Source organism: Pongo abelii, chromosome 3, assembly GCF_028885655.2.
Source record: "Pongo abelii isolate AG06213 chromosome 3, NHGRI_mPonAbe1-v2.0_pri, whole genome shotgun sequence".
Taxonomy (NCBI): Eukaryota; Metazoa; Chordata; class Mammalia; order Primates; family Hominidae; genus Pongo; species Pongo abelii.
This window is the reverse complement of record NC_071988.2, coordinates 7,310,435-7,329,224: the sequence shown is the minus strand read 5'-3', so window position 1 is coordinate 7,329,224 and position 18,790 is coordinate 7,310,435. Positions and strand designations below refer to the sequence as shown.

The following is an 18,790-nucleotide window of genomic DNA, read 5'->3' as shown; positions in this document are numbered from 1 at the left end:
ATGCATGCTGATGGGAAACTGCAAATAAGACGTGGTCTTCTGGTTGCCAATGGAAACGGGACATCCATGGCATATAAGCATTTCAGTTAGAAGACTCAGGTTCAAATTGACGATTCCTCCCATATAGGTGGTTTGATTACAGGCAAATTATTTAAACTCTGAGTCTCAGCTTCCTTGGCAGTAAAATAGGAATAGGGATACTCACCTTGCTGGGGTATTAGTGATCATTAAAAAGTAGGTTAAAGTTGTTGGAAGGGTCTAGCAGCAACTCTCATGTGACAGATGTTTGATTTTTTATCAGTCATCCCTTTTTTCCCTTGCTGGTGAGAGGACTCTCATCCTAATCATTCCCTACTGTCAGAGAGTACCCATTGTAATTGTATTATTTGCCTGGCTGATACCATGATGTGGCCCAGCCCCAGTGAGACATCACCGGCCTCACGCACTGCTGTGTGGTTGGGAAGGGTCAGCATTTACACAAGCTCTTGGTAAAACACAAGCACTTGTATGGAGTCTGTTTATGGGTAACTGTGTGAGGGCTGTCATGTGTCCATGGATCAAGGCCAGGAGAAAGGATAAGGTTTGGGGGCCATAAAGTGTGAATCCTGATTTTGCCATTTATGAGCTTTATGATCTTGTAAAAATCACTTCAGTTTTCTATGCCATTGCATTTCCTCATTTGTAAAATGGGAAAATAACCCTGATTTGAATTGGTGATGGTAGACCCCAGGGGCTGACACATGTTTTGGCAACTGGAGTGATAGAGGGCGAATCTCTCTATTGAACACCACACAGGGAACAAAACGTAAGACGTAATTTCAAATAAATGCTTCCTACATAAAGCAAACATGGGTTTTGTAATAAACAGCTATTTATTTTTTAAAATTCCCTTTATAAAAATAGAATATGTAACAAATACAAAACATAAGAGCAGAGAATCTGGCTGTCACCACACAGCCCATAGCTTATGCAGCAGAGGATGGGGTGTGGATTGCAGGGTGGGGGTCTCCTCCAGGGCCCTGGGGAGGTGGGGCTGGAAGGAAGGAGTGTTTATGTCCTTGTGATATGGAAGAGAGTGGGCCATCTGGAAATTCATGAGACAAGATTAAACCGAGTCCGTGCAAGTCAGCATGCGCTGGGGGGTCTGTGCCTTCTGCATGTGCAATTTATATTTGCGAGTTGTACATTATAAACACACAAACACTGGTGGGCAGGAGAAAATCATCCCTTCTGTCTTCAGATGCTCCCGCGGGTCTTTCCCTTGGGCTAGTCCATGCCCAAGGCCCTCATGGCCTTTTTGGCATTCAGAAAGTTCTTCTTTTTCCTGGGAGGAACGTGCAGTGAGATCTCTGGCTCCTTTGGATTTCTGAATATAAAGAGCTTCTCTCCTGTGTTTAATATATCAATGGTTTCTGCCCCTACAATGGGTACAGGGGCCAGTTCGCCAATGGGCTCCAGTGACAGGTGTGGCCAACTTCCTTTTCCAGAGAATATCATCCTCTCTCTGAGAGGGAGACATGTCTTCTTTAATATGCTAAAGAAATAGCAAAAGATCAAATTCAATATTTTTGGCAATGTACCCTCTGGAATGTTCTGAATTCTCCAAGAGAATCCCTCCTTGGGTCCTGAATTCCCCAACCCAGTGCCATTTTAAGGAAAGGTTATTTTCCCCCTTGGTCACCAGATCGCTGTAAAATTAGCTGAAGCCTGTAACAGTGGTGCACTGTAGTCAACTCTTCCTGGCTCATGACCATTCCATTTTTAGGAGTTTTTTTGTTTTGTTTGAGATGGAGTTTCGCTCTTGTTGCCCAGCTGCAGTGCAATGGCGCAACCTCCGCTCACTGCAACCTCCGCCTCCCAGGTTCAAGTGATTCTCCTGCCTCAGCCTCCTGAGTAACTGGGACTACAGGCGCGTGTGACCATGGTCAGCTAATTTTTTTTAATAGAGATGGGGTTTCACCATGTTGGCCAGGATGGTCTTGGTCTCTTGACTTCATGATCCGCCCACCTTGGCCTCTCAAAGTGCTGGGATCACAGGCATGAGCCACCGCACCCGGCCCATTTTCAGGAGTTTTGCGAGCCCACTGTCATCATATTGTTAGTGTGACATCAGATCAGCCATGGTGGGAATATTTACACCATGGAAATTGGCAAATGCTACAAATCAGAAACCACTGCCCCCTCCCCACCAGCCAATTGTTAAACATTTATGAGTACACCTATGAGCCTCACTCTAAAAGCAGGCTGATGAAACCTGGTTACAAAGCAACAGTTAGAAGTCAGGCAAAATGTGTTTGCCATAGAAGAGTGTGGCACACTTTGAGAATGTCCCATAAAACGGTTGCTGGAATCCTGGCCATGGGCAGTCCAACCCCTGACTCCCAGGCTGCTCTTGATAATGACCGTGACCACCAAGAGCTCTATACATCCTCAAAGCCACAGCACTCTCTCACTGCCCAAGCAGGGCAGGACAAGGCCATGTCACTGGGGATGCATCTGCTGCACGTCAATGGCAGGCTTGCTGACCCTCCCAGAAGGCATGTGGTAGATTCCACTCCATTGCCATCACCACTAATTACTGCCCTTGGAGCTACTAAGTCTGCACAAGGATTCAAACCCAGCTCTGTGTCTCCACCATAGGTCCATGGTGCCTCTAGGCAGAGCAAAGGCCCACAGAGTGAGCCAGGACAGTGGGACCATCATGTCTCTTGATCTGTATCCACTCCACTTCTATTAGTGCAGCCTAGGAATGTTCCTAATGGAATATTTTAGAGTTCTATAGAATGAATTTAATTTTCTTTTTCTAGGATTGCATGCACTTCTCTTGGCCAATATCCTGATCTAACTTATCTGAGACTATATTATGATAACCAGGCTACTAATGGTTCCAAGCGTTTTATCATGAATAATCTATGAAGCTTGGTCTCAGCACCTTCAACTGAGCTCTGAGAAATTGTGGAAGGGGCAGGACTGAGGTAGACATGTCCCTTGAACAGTCACTGTTTCTGGAGTACACACTGATATCACTGTTTAACCCCTTATGAATCTACTTGATGTTGCTTTTTGTTTCCACATCTTCTCTAGCTGGAATCACAGAAGACATTGGACAACGGTTTGCAGCAATTTAAAACCACTCTGCCCCTCACTTCCCTCTGCTCTGTAGGTGTGTGATAGCCACAGCCAAGGAAAAAGGCATTGGGGTGAAGGTAAAGAGCGCAAGACTGGAAGTTTAAGAAAATAAAGGGTGCAGTGAGGCAGCCCCAAATCTCATGGCCACGGTTTACCAGCTGTTGGCCTGGGGCCTCTTCTTCTGACCTCCCTGAGCTTCCATTTTATCATCCCCACTTTCTGGAAGGCTCAATGCAGCAAGACATGAAAGGGCTTTGTGAACAGTAGCTATAAGGAATTCTTCTAATTACATTCCATTAAAAATAGCCATTAGCTAAAATAAATACAGTAATGTAAATGTTAATAAATGTTGAGAACATTCTCTCACTGCTAGCCACAAGCTCATCTTCAGCTTCTAAACTCAGCCCACTGAATAAAGATTTGTGGTCTTCAGGGTCACAAATCTTTGTTTGCAGCAACCTCCTTTCCTTGTCACCTCCTGCCTCCCCAGCCTGGCCCACAGGCAGCTTATATCACCCCGTCCCCAGCCACATGAGCAGGTACCCATCATTACCTCTGCTTCCTCTTGCGGGCCCACAGCATTTTTTCTAATCCTCTGCTTATCAGATCTCCTCGCAGTTTGCTGTCTAAGGCTTGCCACCAGCTCTGGTGTTTCCTGCAGGCAAGAAGGGAGTCTTATAGTTTCAAAAATAGAATCTTTGGCCAGGCGCGGTGGCACATGCCTGTAATCCCAGCACTTTGGGAGGCCTAGGTGGGCAGATCACCTGAGGTCAGCAGTTCAAGACCAGCCTGGCCAACATGGTGAAACCCAGTCTCTACCAAAAAATACAAAAATTAGCAGGGCATGGTAGTGGGCACCTGTAATCCCAGCTACTCCAGAGGCTGAGGCAGGAAGAATCGCTTGAACCCAGGAGGCGGAGGTTGCAGTGAGCCAAGATCACACCATTGTACTCCAGCCTGGGCGAGAGCAAGACTCCATCTCAAAAAAAAAAAAAAAAAAAAAGAATAGAATCTTTAAGTGATGAGTAATCCTACCCATCTCTCAATGCCACCTTTGGTTGCCACTGGGACCCCCCATCCCCAGAGTGTTCACCATTTATTCTTTCACTCATTCACTGCACATCCATCAAACGCCTTCTGCAGCCTCATTAAGATGCAACCTCTGCCCTCAAGGGGCCAAGTCTAGGGGATCACAGACAGAAGGCTGACTGGGGTTGGGGGAGACATTTGAGCAAAGGGAGCCCTTGGGGCACTCACAAAGGAATGGGATCTGTGCGCTGACTTACATACTGGCTGCCTCCCTCACTGGGATTAATGCTCTATGCAGGCAGGGCTTTGTCTCTTACCCTCCACGTAGCCCTAGTACCTAAGACAGAGGACACAGTGGGAGCTCCACAAGTGCTTTATGCATATACAAATACAGAAGTTCGGAAAGCACAGGGGAAGCCTGGAAGGTGGGCTAGGCAGGGAGCCCTAAAGCCATGAAGGTGCATGGTCTTAGACTGAAGGAGAGGGTGTTGGAGACTGTTGCCTGGGAGAGTGGGAGGTGTCAAGTCAAGCCAATAAAGGATGTGCTAGACTCATTCCCCTGCCTTGGCGGCTCACACCTGCCCAGCTGGTGGTGGAGATGGAGCCTTTCCTACACTGGGCCAGGCAGGCTCTCTCCCAGGAGTCTAACTCCTGGAGCAGAGAAGGGCGGTCCTCTGAAGGCAGCACCCCAGAGAGGACGCCCCGAGTGCTTCCCTGGCCCTGCCCTTCCTGGGGCGTGAACACTGGCTCTTTCCTGGATTCTGACATGCCCCTCAATACACCCCATTCTTGCTTGGATTAATGATTCAGTTCCCATTGCTTGAAACCCAAGACTCATAACTGATGTAATGGCCGGATGCCAGCTGCTGGGGACACAAGAGTAGTGTACGCCCTGCCCTCAGAGATTGGGTTAGTGGCCTGGGACTCCGGAGTCATCCAGGCTGCCTGGCCATGAGGCTGGGCAAAGAAAGGCCATGCTCATGCCCATGGTGATACTGACCTCAAGCCCTCCTGCCTCATCCCAGCTTGGCCTGTCCATCTCTCCCCACTGGCCTCCCAAACGAAGCTGGCTGAACGGGAAGCACCAGAAACAAGGTCCACAGGGGCGGTAGGCAGGCGGAAGTGGCCTCCCTGCAGCCACACACGTTCCTACTGCAGAGTCACCTTGACTACTTGCCACCCGCATGTCCGCGCAGGCAGGCAAGCAGCGCACTGGGAAAACCAGGCTGTGAAACCTGGTTTTATTTTTAATATTATTAGTAATAGTAACACGATTGGCTCCTAATATTCCATGGAGGAGCGTAGCATAGAGCATGTAACTGTCATCCTGTCACTGGACATTCAGTTTGACAGAAGTGGCCTCCCTCTGGCTCCCTCTTGTTCCTCTGACCAGCCCACACCCAGCCCTCTGACCACGCCCACAACAAGACCCCTGACCCCCTAACACCCAGCCAGCCCTCTAACCAGCCTACACTCGGCCCTCTGACCTCAGCCCCCTGACCATGGCCAAACCCAGCCCTCTGACCTCAGCCCACAACCAGGCCTCTGACCATTTCCACACCCAGCCCTCTGACCTCAGCCCACACCCAGCCCCCTAACCGTTTCCACACCTAGCCCCCTAACCGTTTCCACACCTAGCCCTCTGAGCAGACTACACCCAGCCCTCTGACCTCACCCACATCCAGCCCTCTCACCTCAGCCCACAACAAGCCCTCTGACCTCAGTCCACAGCCAGCCCTCTGACCATGCCCACACCCAGCCCTCTGACCACGCCCACACCCAGCCCTCTGACCACGCCCACACCCAGCCCTCTGACCACACCCACACCCAGCCCTCTGACCACACCCACACCCAGCCCTCTGACCACACCCACACCCAGCCCTCTGACCACGCCCACACCCAGCCCTCTGACCAAGCCCACACCCAGCCCTCTGACCTCAGCCCACACCCAGCCCCCTAACCGTTTCCACACCTAGCCCCCTAACCGTTTCCACACCTAGCCCCCTAACCGTTTCCACACCTAGCCCTCTGAGGAGACTACACCCAGCCCTTTGACCTCACCCACATCCAGCCCTCTCACCTCAGCCCACAACAAGCCCTCTGACCTCAGTCCACAGCCAGCCCTCTGACCACGCCCACACCCAGCCCTCTGACCACACCCACACCCAGCCCTCTGACCACGCCCACACCCAGCCCTCTGACCAAGCCCACACCCAGCCCTCTGACCACACCCACACCCAGCCCTCTGACTGAGGTCCACATCCCACTTCCTGACTACGCTGGGCCCCAAGGCCACTAGGAAGGCTCTTCGACCCTGTGGCCTCCTGCCCACACCCGCAGCTGTTGTTCCCTCTTCCCCACCCTCCCCCTCACCCTGGTCAGACTCTATTCACCCTCAGCAGCGCCTCTTGGCTTTTTGGGTCAGATACTCTGATAAAAAGTATCTCTGATAACGAAAACATTACCCCTTTTCTCAGGACAAATGCTATCTACACAGTCACAACGGTTCAGCAGGCTCTCGGGCTCCCGGATGCCCTCCTGGCCTCCTCTGCATCCTTGCTGAGGCTGTGAGCTCTGCAGCCTCGTGCTCAATGTTTTCATCCTGGCCACGGCTTTCCTTGCAGCCTCATTCCCCACCTACTCCATCCTCAAGGGGCACTGCTGGCTGCCCCCCAAACCCACCTTACTCCACACCCCTTCCTGCCTTTCCCCATAAAGAGCCTTTACTGACCAAATTCACACCTGGGGCCCCATCCTAAAGGAGACTGTCTATGCAGAGTTACCCATAATTAAGGAAAAAATGGGCCCAAACTGAATGTCAAGTGACAGGATGACAGTTACATGCTCTATGCTACACCCCTTAGCATGAGGAGCCAGTAATAATAATATCCACCTATGCCACATGTCAATAACATTGAAAGAATAAAATTTAAATTAATAACACTAGCAGAAAATATAATCTAAGTAATGGGATAAGAATTATATAGGGGGATGTTTGCATGAGCGTTAAAAGGTAAGGAGCAAAATCGCTTCTGCTATAAGATTCTGAAATGCAGAATGTAGCAAGGCTGTATCCACAGCGTGCTCACTCCATACACGACACACGAATACACATATTTACATGCACAACACACTCACACATTTACGTACCAGCATACAAACACATGCTCCCACACTTGCAGACACACACTCATAAAACCCAGCAGAGAAACACATTCTGGAGGAAGAAATGTAACGGGATGCTAGCAGTCATTTTTCCAGGTGGTCAAACCATGGATATTTCTTCCTCTTCTTCCTCTTTTTATGCATTTTTTTTACATTTTCTTTAATGGGCGTGCATGAAATATTTATGGCTCTGGGTAAACTTATTTTCTCAAGATTCTATTTAAAAAATAAATTGGTGACAAAATTAGAAAGTATGGACAAAATACATGGGTCTCCCATGACCTTGAGGACTCATGGGGACCCTTCTGGACAAGGACATACCCCAGGAGGCAGCCCCCCCATGGCACTCACCTCCGCCTGCCCACGTCAGCCTGCTCCGCTCCGCCATCGCTCTCAGCTGCATGGTCCACATGTCTCTCGGTGGCCAAATCCAGCAGGGCCAGCAGCTGAGGCTGTGAGGCTGTGGGCAGTACCACACTCAGGAGCCGGCGAAGCGTGGCCCCGGGCACCACGGCCATCCTCGCCAGGTACGATGCCAGTCTCAGCTCCTACAGGAAACAATGGAGGGAGCTCAGACCCTCGCTGCCTCTCAACTTGAACCATCATTTTTAATTTATCACATTCTGTCCTGGAATGATAAATATTTTAGTAGCTTAGTCTGGAAAACATGTTCCCGAACTTTCAGAGCTGCCAAAAAAACCCATTTGGTCAGCAATCTTGGCTCCCCAGAACGCTTCTAAAGCCTCCGTCCATCCTGTCCAACTGCTCTCAAGTCACTGGGGCAGTACCCAAATCCCCACAGCAAAAGCCCTGCAGCAGGGCGATTCAAAATGAATGTCCTTTCTCCTCCTCCTCACATTCTGTGAAGCCATTAAGCACCAGGCGAGCAGTGCAGGCTCTGGAAACAACAGAAGCGTCCCTAAACCAGTGGGCAATTAAAGACACTGTGCTATACCCATGCCACAGGATACCACTCTGCAGTCAGAAGAAAGAACTGGAAGGATCCCAGGGGCATCATGCCGAGTGGAAACAGCCAGTCTCCAAAGGTCACGTGCTGCGTGATTCCATGCATGTAACCACCTGGGCATGATGAGACTTGGAGCTGGAGAGCGGCAGTGGATGCCAGGGGTGGGGCAGGGGAGGTGGGTGTGGCCTTAAAGGGGCAGCCCAGGGTGGCCTTTGTGGTGGTTGACAGCTCTGTGTCTTGATGGTGGTGCTGCTGGTTACATGAATGTACATAGGATAAAATGACAGAGAACTATACGTACATTTTATATCAATGTCAACTTCCTGGTTCTGATGCTGTCTGACAGGCACCATTGGGGAAAACTGAGTGAAACTCTCTGAAACTCTACACCAGCTTTGTAACTTCTTGTGAATCTAAAACAATTTCAAAATTAAAAGTTTTGGCCAGGCATGGGGGCTCACATCTGTAATCCCAGCACTTTGGATAGCTGGAGAGGAAAACAGGCCCAAGCACAGAGCTATCGGGTGCCCAAAGGCCATGAGAAGGAGCAGTGTCCAGCAAGGGGCCTGCGCAGGGGCAGCCAGGGGTGGGAGGGAACGAGTCCAGGTGCCGGAACCAAGGAGAGAAGGTGCTCAGAAGGGTGTGCTGGGGGTTCAGAGACCACAGAGAGGTCAGGAGAAACAAAGACAGGGACTCGACCCCTTGGAAACGGGGTCACTATGACCTCGGTAAGTGCTTTCAGTGAAGGCACGAGGAAAGGTGCTGCTCCAAATACCAAAGCTCCTTCCATGTCCTGATGCTCCCCATCCATGGCCTCCCTCCACTGTCACACTGAGATACTCGTTCTTCCCTGACCGTCCTGCTCGCCCAGGCCGCTGAGCCCTTACCCATGAGCGTCCTTCAGCCTAGAGTATATTTCTCCCAAGCTACTCTCTGTCTCTCTCCAGCGCATTCTTTTGGACTCTACATGAGTCTTCCCTGACCCCATCTTCTGGGTCAGGTGTCCCTCCTCTGATCTGGCATTGGTTTTAACCAACTCTGCTGTAACTGTCCCATTTCTAGTGTGCCTCTGGAACTAGGCTCTTAGGATGAAGTCAGTGACACATGCTTCTCTGTCCCCAGCACTTAACCCCGTTCCTGGAACAGAGAGAGTTACCAACAGACATTTGTTGGATACAAGATGGATAAACAGTGACTTCATAAACACCCTGCAGATTCACTTCTTCCTGAGGCAGGGTCTAAACCTTTATAGCTGGGATCCCACCAGTCAATATGGGGACAGGCCAGCTCACTGTCACAGCCCTTCCAGCTCCAGTGGTCCCTGATCAGTAATCCTCCAGACAAGTCAATTCACCAGGTCAAGTCTTACTAAAATTGGTGACACAAAAAGCATTCACATGGGTCAAGAGCTTTGAATCTGATGCCACCATCTACAGACAGAAACAGACCACAAAGGGTGAAAAAGGGAACACTTTCACACTGCTGGCGGGAATGTAAACTAGTTCAACTACTATGGAAAACGGTATGGAGGTTCCTTAAATAACTAAAAGGAGAACTACCATTCAATCCAGCAATCCCACTGCTGGGTATATATCCAAGGAAAAGAAGTTATTATATGAAAAAGACACACGGACATGCATGTTTATAGCAGCACGATTCACAACTGCAAAAATATGGAACCAACCTAAGTGCCCATCAGCCAACAAGTGGATAAAGAAAACGTGTTATATATACACCATGGAATACTACTCAGCCATAACATGGAATGAAATAATGGCCTTTGCAGCAACTTGGATGGAGCTAGAGGCCATTATTCTAAGTGAAGTAACTCAGGAATGGAAAACCATATATTGTATGTTCTCACTTATGAGCAGGAGCTAAGCTATGAGGATGCAAAGGCCTAAGAATGATATAATGGACTTTGGGGACTCAGGAGGAAGAATGAGGGGGGATGAAGGATAAAAGACTACACATTGGGCTGGGTGCAATGGCTCACACCTGTAATCCCAGCACTTTGGGAAGCTGAGGTGGGTGGACTGCCTGAGGTCAGGAGTTTGAGACCAGTCTGGCCAAGGTGGTGAAACCCTGTCTCTACTAAAAATACAAAAAAAATTAGCCAGGCGTGGTAGCATGTATCTGTAATCCCAGCTACTCGGGAGGCTGAGGCAGGGGAATCGCTTGAACCAGAGAGATGGAGGTTGCAGTGAGCTGAGATCGCGCCACTGCACTCCAGCCTGGGTGACAGAGCGAGACTCCATCACAAAAAAAAAAAAAAAAAAAGACTATACATTGGTACAATGTACACTGCTCAGGTGGTGGGTGCACCAAAATCTCAGAAATCACCAATGAAGAACTTAACCATGTAACCAAAAACCACCTGTCTCCAATTAAAATATTAAAAAAAATTAAAGAAATGGTCCATAAAGCAACACAGGGACACAGCTCCCTAGGCAGAGGAGAGTGACAGAGAGGCCCAGAGTGGCCAGTGGACAGCCTCTCTCCCCACTTCCTCCCTGCTCCTCTCCACAGGATGAAGGAGCAGCAAGAGGAGGAAGGACAAAGAGAGAAATGGAGGACTGAGCTTCCCTGATGATTCTTTTCTCTGGTACAAAAAGAAAATGGCAAAATATGGGGCTTCCTCCAGACTGGATGTGGTGGTTCATTTTATGTGTCCATTTGGCTGGGCCACTGTGCCCAGATGTTCAGTTAAGCATTCCTCTTGTTGTTTCTGTGGGGGTGTTTTGGGATGAGATTAACATGTAAATTGGTAGACTCTGAGGGAAGTCGATGGCCTGCCATAATGTGGCTGGCCTCAGCCATTAGCTGAAGGCCTGGAGAGAACAAGAAGGCTGAGCAGAAGATAATCATTTCAGCAGATGGCCTTGGAATTCAAATTGCAACTCCTTCCTGAGTCTCCAGCCTGCAGGCCAACCCTGCAGAATTTGGACTCACCAGCCTCCACAATCACGGGAGCCAATTCCTTCAATAAATCTCTTTCTCTACAGAGATGCATCCTATCAGTTCTGTTTCTCTGGGGGACTCTTATTAATACACAGGAACTGGGAAGAAAGAAATTCAGCTGAGTAGATATTATTGGGCAGACTATACAAAGCACCAAGTTGGGGACAGAGAAAAACAACAAGCCTACCTGGCCCCTGCTGCCCAGAGCTTCCGGTCTGGCAGTATTTTTTCTGCATAGAGCCAATTCTTCAGCAGAGTGCTATTGTTTGAACATTTGTGTCTCTTCCAAAACTCATGTTGAAACTTAACCACAAATGCCACTGTTAGGAAGGGGGGCCTTCTGAAGGTGATGAGGTCATGAGGGCTCTGCCTTCAAGAATGGGATTAGTGTCTTATAAAAGGGCTCCAGGGAACTAGCTTAGCCCTTTTTGCCTTCCCATCCCCTCTGCCACATAAGGACACGACTTTCCTGTCCTCCAGAGGATGCAGCAACAAGGCACCATCTTGGAAGCAGAGAGCAGTTCTCACCAGACACTGCATCTGCAGGTACCTTGATCTCGGACTTCCCAGCCTCCAGAATTATGAGAAAATTGATAAAGATTTCTATTCTTTATAAATTATCCAGTCTAGGAATTTTGTGTAGTAGCAGAAACAGACTGAGATGCATACAGAGTTCACAATTTAAAAGGGCCCACAATCTAGAAATGAACCTGGGTGAAATTCTGCTGGTGACACTGGCTTTCTGTGAAGTCTCAAAGTAACAAAGAAAAAGGCGGGGGAATCAAAGTTGAGAGTGGGAGATGGCTCAGTTACGCAGAGACACAGGCCGGGGTGGTCATCTGCTTCAGACCCTTTAGAGCTGGTCAGGAAGAGCACAGTCTGTGCAGCACCAAACTGGGCTGAATCCCAAGCCCCCCACGAGCAGTGGTGGGCCCTCATGCCCTCACCACCTCTCTGTGCCTCAGTCCCTTTATTCATAAAACAGGATAATACGGCCTGTTTCCCATCTTTCTGCAAGGATTAAATGAATAACAGGCATGGCAGGTGTTCAGGAAGCACCAGCTCCTCCCCTGCCCTGTTTGGACACTGTCACTCCAGTGTACTGGCACCTTGTTTGGTACAGTCAACAGAATAATGACCCCTCCCCAAAATGTCCAGGGTCCCATCCTGGGACTTGCGAAGATGTCACCTTACAAGGCGAAGGGTACTTTGCAAGTGGGAGTAAGGTCAGGGGCCTTGAGATAGGGTAGGAAAGTGGTTATCTTAGATTATCCAGGTGGTTCCAACATAATCACCACGTGGGTCCTTAAAAGTAGAGATCTTTCCTGCTGTGTTAGGTCAGAGAGAGATGTGACAAGGATGGAAGAAGGGCCAGAGAGATGCAATTTTGCTGGCTTTGAAGATGAAGAAAGGAGGCCATCAGCCAAGGAATGTAGGTGTCACTGGAAGCCAGGAAGATCCCCTGGCTGGCAGCCAGCAAAGAAACAAGGACCTCAGTCCTACAACCACAATGGGCTGAACCCTGCCAATTACTTAAGTGAGCAGGAAACAGATTCTCCCCCTAAAGCTTCTGAAAGGCAGGCAAATCTGCCAACACCTTGATTTTAGCCTGGAGAAACCCATGTTGGATTTCTGACCTACAGAACTTTAAGGTAAGTTTGTAGCTGTGATAAGTTGCTGTTTGTGGTCATTTGTGACAGCAGTGATGGGAAACGAATCCATTCGGGAAGCTGGGTGTGCCTGTGGATGCAGCCGGCTGGACACCTAAAAGCGCCCTAACCCCTCCTCCCTGCTGACTCCCTTCTTAGAGGCTGGGGGGTAAAGTGACTCGCACCTCCCCTGCAGCTAGCAGGGTCCACAGGCCAGCTCTCAGGTTGCGAGGGGAATCTGCTGCAGGGACTTGGGGGCATTTGCTTCCTTGATGAGAAAGAACAGGCATGGTGGCAGTTCTTTGAACTCTTCCCTCCTTGCTCTGAAAGTTATGGCAGCTAGAACTGTGAGAAGGAACTGTGGAAACAGTCCTTCTCATCAGGGTCACAGAACATGACCCTGATGTCACTGCATCAGCAAGCACCTCTCTGGAGTCATGTGGCTTGCATTCACCACTGTCTGAAGTTATATTTCCTGCTACTTACAGACACCAGAAACACAGGAAGCCCATCGCAGGATGCGTATAAAGCCCGATCGGTAGCAGACAGTCAGGTACATGACTGCATAAGGCTTCGTGCACAGCCTCAGGGCTCTGTATCAGGAAGGGAGGTGAGTCTGCAACTCTGGCCAAGGATGAGAAAGGTTGGCTGATCTCCACCCACTGCTGTGGGGTGCAGTATCACTGATTGATGGCTCTGGCCCAGTTTTCTCTTACCCACTTTCTTCCCGGTAGAACCTACTTTTTATATATTAAACTTAGTTAAAGATCGAGAAGAAGGAGAATATTTGGGTGCCTGCCAAATCACAGAAAAGACATCGACTGGAGCACACGTGATTACAGTTGCAGTTGCTGCCATTAGCACTGATTGAGCGTCCTCTGTGTGCTGGGCCCATGCTAGAGCTTCGCACACATCTGCTCCGCAGGTTCCAAGGCTGGCTTTTCATCACCATCCTGGAGGTGAGGAAATGTGGATTCTGAGAAAAAGATGAAGTGACGTGCTGGCAAGGGGCGGCCTCAGACCCGGCCAGTACCTTCTCACCTGGCTGCACAGGGTTGCGAAGGTGTCTGCCTCCATGTTTTCCAACAAGTCTTCTAGCACGACACTGTTCTGTTGTTCTTCTCTCAAACTGCAGTGAAAATAAAATATACGTAAGCTCGGTTTTGTTATAAAGTGATACTATGAGATCATCTAGTTATTTAAATAACAAAGAAGCACACATCTAAGCCACAAGATTTTAAAAATATGTCCATAGAAAGAGATGGCCAGAAAGACTGCGCTCCTTTTCTTGCCTAGGCTACTTTGCAAATAACATGTCAAGGAGGGTTCCCTAAGAAGGAGGCTCCTCGAAGTGAAAAGTTTCATGGGAGCTATAAGGAGACTTTCCTATGGCTTTACAGGGTGATCTCTGTGATGCTGCTTTGAAAACTCTGCATCAGTCCTCATGGTGATGACGAAGAAGACCAAGATCTGGGGTCTACACCCACCATGTGCCCTTGGATTGATGCAGACCCAGAACCAAAGGATGACACCTTTTCACATGAGGCTTCCTGACGCCCACACAAGGGAGTCTGCTTAACACATGCCGTAGCTAATTCAAGTCGGCTTTGTGGATCTGCCTCATGCTCTTCCTGGCTAATACACCCCAAACCTTCTGCAAGCGCAACTCAAATCAAAAGTTTGATCACAAGTCATCTCCTCCAGGAGCATATGAATACTATATGCCCTAAAATTCCAGGCTAAATCAAGCCAATGCCTTGAGCATTTCCCTCCAACCATGCAGATGGGGCCCCCTCACAATTATTTCAATGGGACAGAAGTGCACTTTGATGCATTTACACAGAAGAGCGTGATAGGATGAATGAAAATCATCTGTAATCTCACTGCCCAGAAATCACATCCACTGAAATTTGGTCTATTTCCTTCCAATTAGTGTGTGCGTGTGTTTGCAAAAATTAACCACACTGTGTATAGACTTTGCCTCCAATCCTTTCCATGTCCATTTTTTATTCACAGTGGAGAAGTATGAAGCTGTTAAAAATTGTGTTTTTCCAAGGATGCTTAATGCCACAGCCAAGGCTAAGTGCCTAAAGTGAATTGAAAAACAACGGAAAGAACAACAACAACAAAAAGACTGGGGGACTGTCTTTTATAATTTTACAAAAGCAGGATATAAAATACTATGCTTATGGTGAAATTGCAATAAGGCCTGTAGTCTAGTTCACTGTCTTCTGACAATGTCAATTCACGTACCATGATTACGTCAGATGTTACCAAGAAGGAAAGCTGGGGGAAGGGTACATGGCACTCTCTCTACTATCTTTGCAACTTCTTGTGAGTCTGTATTTCAAAGTAAAAAGTTTAAAAATATTACGTTTGGTAAAACTTCAATGATATTAAATTTAAAAAAGAAGGGCATCAGGGAAGAAAGAGTATGCTACAAAGCCAGCAGCTCGTGTTGGAGCAATGGGATGACACCTTAGGCAAGAGGGTGAGCCCAGGTGGGTACAGTTGGGCTGAGTTGGAGATGCCAGGTTCTCCAGGCCTGCTGGGGACTAATATCTTTGAGTGCTAGGGGACACACAGCATACCTCTGCTGATGTTGCTCCAGTAATGTCTGGCTCTTGCTCAGGGCTTGCTGCAGGACAGTAGAGACCTGCCTTTCAGAATCCACCTCCCCAGGTTCGTTCAGAATCCCGGGCTCATCGGCCACCCACTGCTGCCAGCTCGCCAGGGCCTGCTGCTGCTGGGCCGCCTCCTGCTGCACCAGCTGGTCCTCCAGCTTCCTCTCCAGTTCCTGGAGCTCCTACACAAGGAGGGGGCAGAGGGTGAGCCCCACTGCACAAGGTGGGTGGGGTGGAGGACAAAATCTGACCTCCTGGGTGTCTTGCTACAAGCCTGGCGTGACCCTGTCTTGCCTGGTTCCCCATTCAGCTGTGCCACATGGTGCAATGTGAGTGCACCACAATCTCTCACCCCTGTGTCACCTCCATGCCTCCACATAGGCCATTCCCTCCACCTGCAGTGCCTTTCTCTGTCTGCCTGACCAATCCCCAGTCTTCTTTCACCCCTCGGCTTAAGAGGAAACTCCTTGGTGAAGGGCTCCTCAGCGAAAGGATCCCTGAGTTCCTTGGGAGACACAGATGCCCTCTCCTCATGTGCCCACTCACTACTCCTTGCATGCACTCCGTTTCCTGTCACCTGAAATCACTGTCCTGTGCCTTTCTGCTGGAGTGTGAGCTCTTTGGGGGCAGGGCTGTGTCTCCTTCTCCTTGCCTGCAAAGTGTCTGGTGGCTGGCACCTGTCACTGCATATGGTGGGGTATCTGCATGCACTCAGCATGGACGAAAGCCAGGCTGGAACACAGCAACTATGGCTAACACCACCAGTACCGTCAGGGTGCCAGGCACTGCTCTGTGTACTTTTCATACGTGAATCTCACTGAACGCTTACAACAACCCTTCAGAATACATACTCTTAGTTCTCTTGCTTTATAGGTAAAGAAACTGAGGCACACAGAGTTAAATTAATTTGTCAGATGATGTAACTATTGAGTGGCAGATCCTGAATTTCAAACCAGGCTAGCTGGCTCTGAAATTGCAGTCTTAACCACTAGGCTACATTGTCTCTCCTAGGCCAAACAGAAGTAATCTGCATTCTTAGGCCACCAGGATTAGATAATCTCACCCAAGAAACTGTCTACAGCCTGCTTAGGTGGGTGGTGGGGGGAGGCAGGAGGGCCCCAGGCCTTGGAGAATGCAGGCACATTTAACCCAGTATTTACCAGATTGGTCAGTACTATAATTAGGACTGGAAGGTGGACAGGATGTTAAATCCTAAGAGGCCTTGGTTGGACTTCACCATGGGAGGGTGGTCCTTGATTCTCCTAAATAGATACAAAATGGTCTTATTTTCTGCAGAGAGGCCAAAGCTTGCATCAAACACTCAAAAGGGTCTCAAAGCCCCCTAAAGACTCTGGAAAACTATTCAAGAACCATGACAGAAGAAAATCAGCCAGAGATAGACTGCATCTCTCTGTAGCATGGAGGCCATCACATGGAGAACCTTCTATCCCACCCAAGCATTTGGGTGCTGGGCCTTCGAGAACTCCTGAGCAGGGCTCCTAGCATGCTGAGATGTGGAACTATGACCATCCCTCTTGCTGCAGCATCCCACAAGGAAACACAGCCCAGTGGAGTTCCAGCAGTGTATGCCGTCACACTGTCAGCATGGCCAGGAGCAGGAGACAGAGACCCCACTTCTACCCAGATGCCAGCCCCAGCCCACCTTGAGAAGGGAGGGTCACACCTGAGCCTGTCTGTGTCACCAGAGGAACAGTGGAACACACAGAGCTTTTCAAGCACCAGGAGAGCCCTGGTTAGGAATGGAATATAAGGTGGAAATGTGTCCCACGGTTTATAATCTGCTGATGGTGTCCCCAAACCCCTGCACCCTTACACCTGCCTGCCACCTGGCACAACTGGAATCCAAAACTTGGTTCTGGAATTGTCTTCCCTAATAGCTGATTTCCTCGCCAGATTTTAAATGCTGAGGTCAGGGACTCAGGAGCATCGCTGACGTGTTCTCCTTTCTCCCCAGCAGTCAGCACAGTGCATGGCTCATGGAAGAAGAAACAGCAACAATAATAACGATGATGATGGGGATGACAGCAGCTGGCATTTACTGAATGCCAATATGGTGCCAGATTGTATCAGGAGATTATAAAAGTTACATGAATTAGTTTGTTTAATCTTCACAAAATAACATAAGACAGGAATTTTTCATCATCTAATTTTATATATAAGGTAACTGAGACAAGACAGTATAACGGAATCTCCTGAAATCACAGAGCTGGGCAAGAGGCAGAGTCAGGGGTGATTTCAGGTGTCTCTGACTCTGGGTCCCATCATTCAGCTCTAATGCCCCTAGTAATCACTCCACAGGTATCTGCTGAATGAATGGATATATAGATGTTGATGATGGATGGATGGAAGTGTGGATGGAGGGAGGGAAAAGGGAAGGAGGGGAAGAAAGACACACACAGAAATGGGGAGAGACAGATAATAGATTGGGGGATTCAGGGGTGAATGAGACATGAAAACTCACTGTCTAGTGAGGGAGAGACTCATGTCAACAGTTGCAGAGATGGGAAATGCCATCATCTGCTTCGGGATGGAGGGTTACGGGAGCTGGAAGAGACCAGCTCTGCCAGAGGGAATCATGGATGGCTTCACAGAGGAAGTAACATTTGGGTTTGTCTTAGAATATGAATAGGAGTTTGCAAGGAGGTAGAGCAGAAGCATTCTAGGCAGAGGTCCTTCAAAGGGACACATGCCTGAATGTGTCTCCAATGCTCGGGGGCAGCAAGAAGGTCCAGGGGCTAAAATGCAGGATCTGAGAGAGGGAGTGGTGAAAGGTGGGATTTTTAAATGTAGAGCTGGGGATGGGGCTGTGAATCATCACTTTTGTTTTTCAGAAATATCCCCTTGGCCACCGTGCAGGCGGGTAACTAGAGTAGGGAGAAAGGGAGGTAGGCAGAAATTGAGGTTAGGACAGGAGCATGGGCTTTGGAGGCAGGTTTAAAGTCTGCTTTTCAGCTGTGGGACCTTGGTGAAATGACTTAACCTTCCTAAGCCTCAGCTCTTTCATCTGTAGAATGGGTATGAAAATGTCATGGGATTGACATGAGGTTTAAACACTTAGCCCACTGCTTTGGACATAATGAGAGCTCCACTGATGCTGGTTAATATCAAGGTTATTTCTGTTGTTCTGGTCTAGATATATCAGTCTAGTGAAGCTGGGCAGCCAAAGGTGGAAAGCAGAAAGCCCAGGCAGAATCAACAGATGGTGGCCAGTGGTCCGTGGGGAGAAAGGCAGAGGGAAGATCAGA

General features: G+C 48.9%; 1 protein-coding gene across 6 annotated transcripts in view; it reads right to left on the bottom strand.

Moving 5' to 3' along the window:
* Nucleotides 1-849: 849 nt before the first annotated feature.
* The window catches only part of EVC2 (EvC ciliary complex subunit 2), a 155,862-nt gene continuing 137,921 nt past the window's right edge, over nt 850-18,790 (bottom strand). For all 6 annotated transcript variants that reach the window (XM_024246309.3, XM_024246308.3, XM_054553703.2 and 3 more), the window contains 5 exons: nt 15,492-15,706; nt 13,942-14,029; nt 7,675-7,871; nt 3,683-3,784; nt 850-1,534 (listed from right to left, as the gene is read on the bottom strand). In XM_024246309.3, the coding sequence (XP_024102077.3) occupies nt 1,267-1,534; nt 3,683-3,784; nt 7,675-7,871; nt 13,942-14,029; nt 15,492-15,706 (870 nt within the window). In that variant the 3' untranslated portion in view covers nt 850-1,266. The remainder of the gene's footprint in view (nt 1,535-3,682; nt 3,785-7,674; nt 7,872-13,941; nt 14,030-15,491; nt 15,707-18,790) is intronic.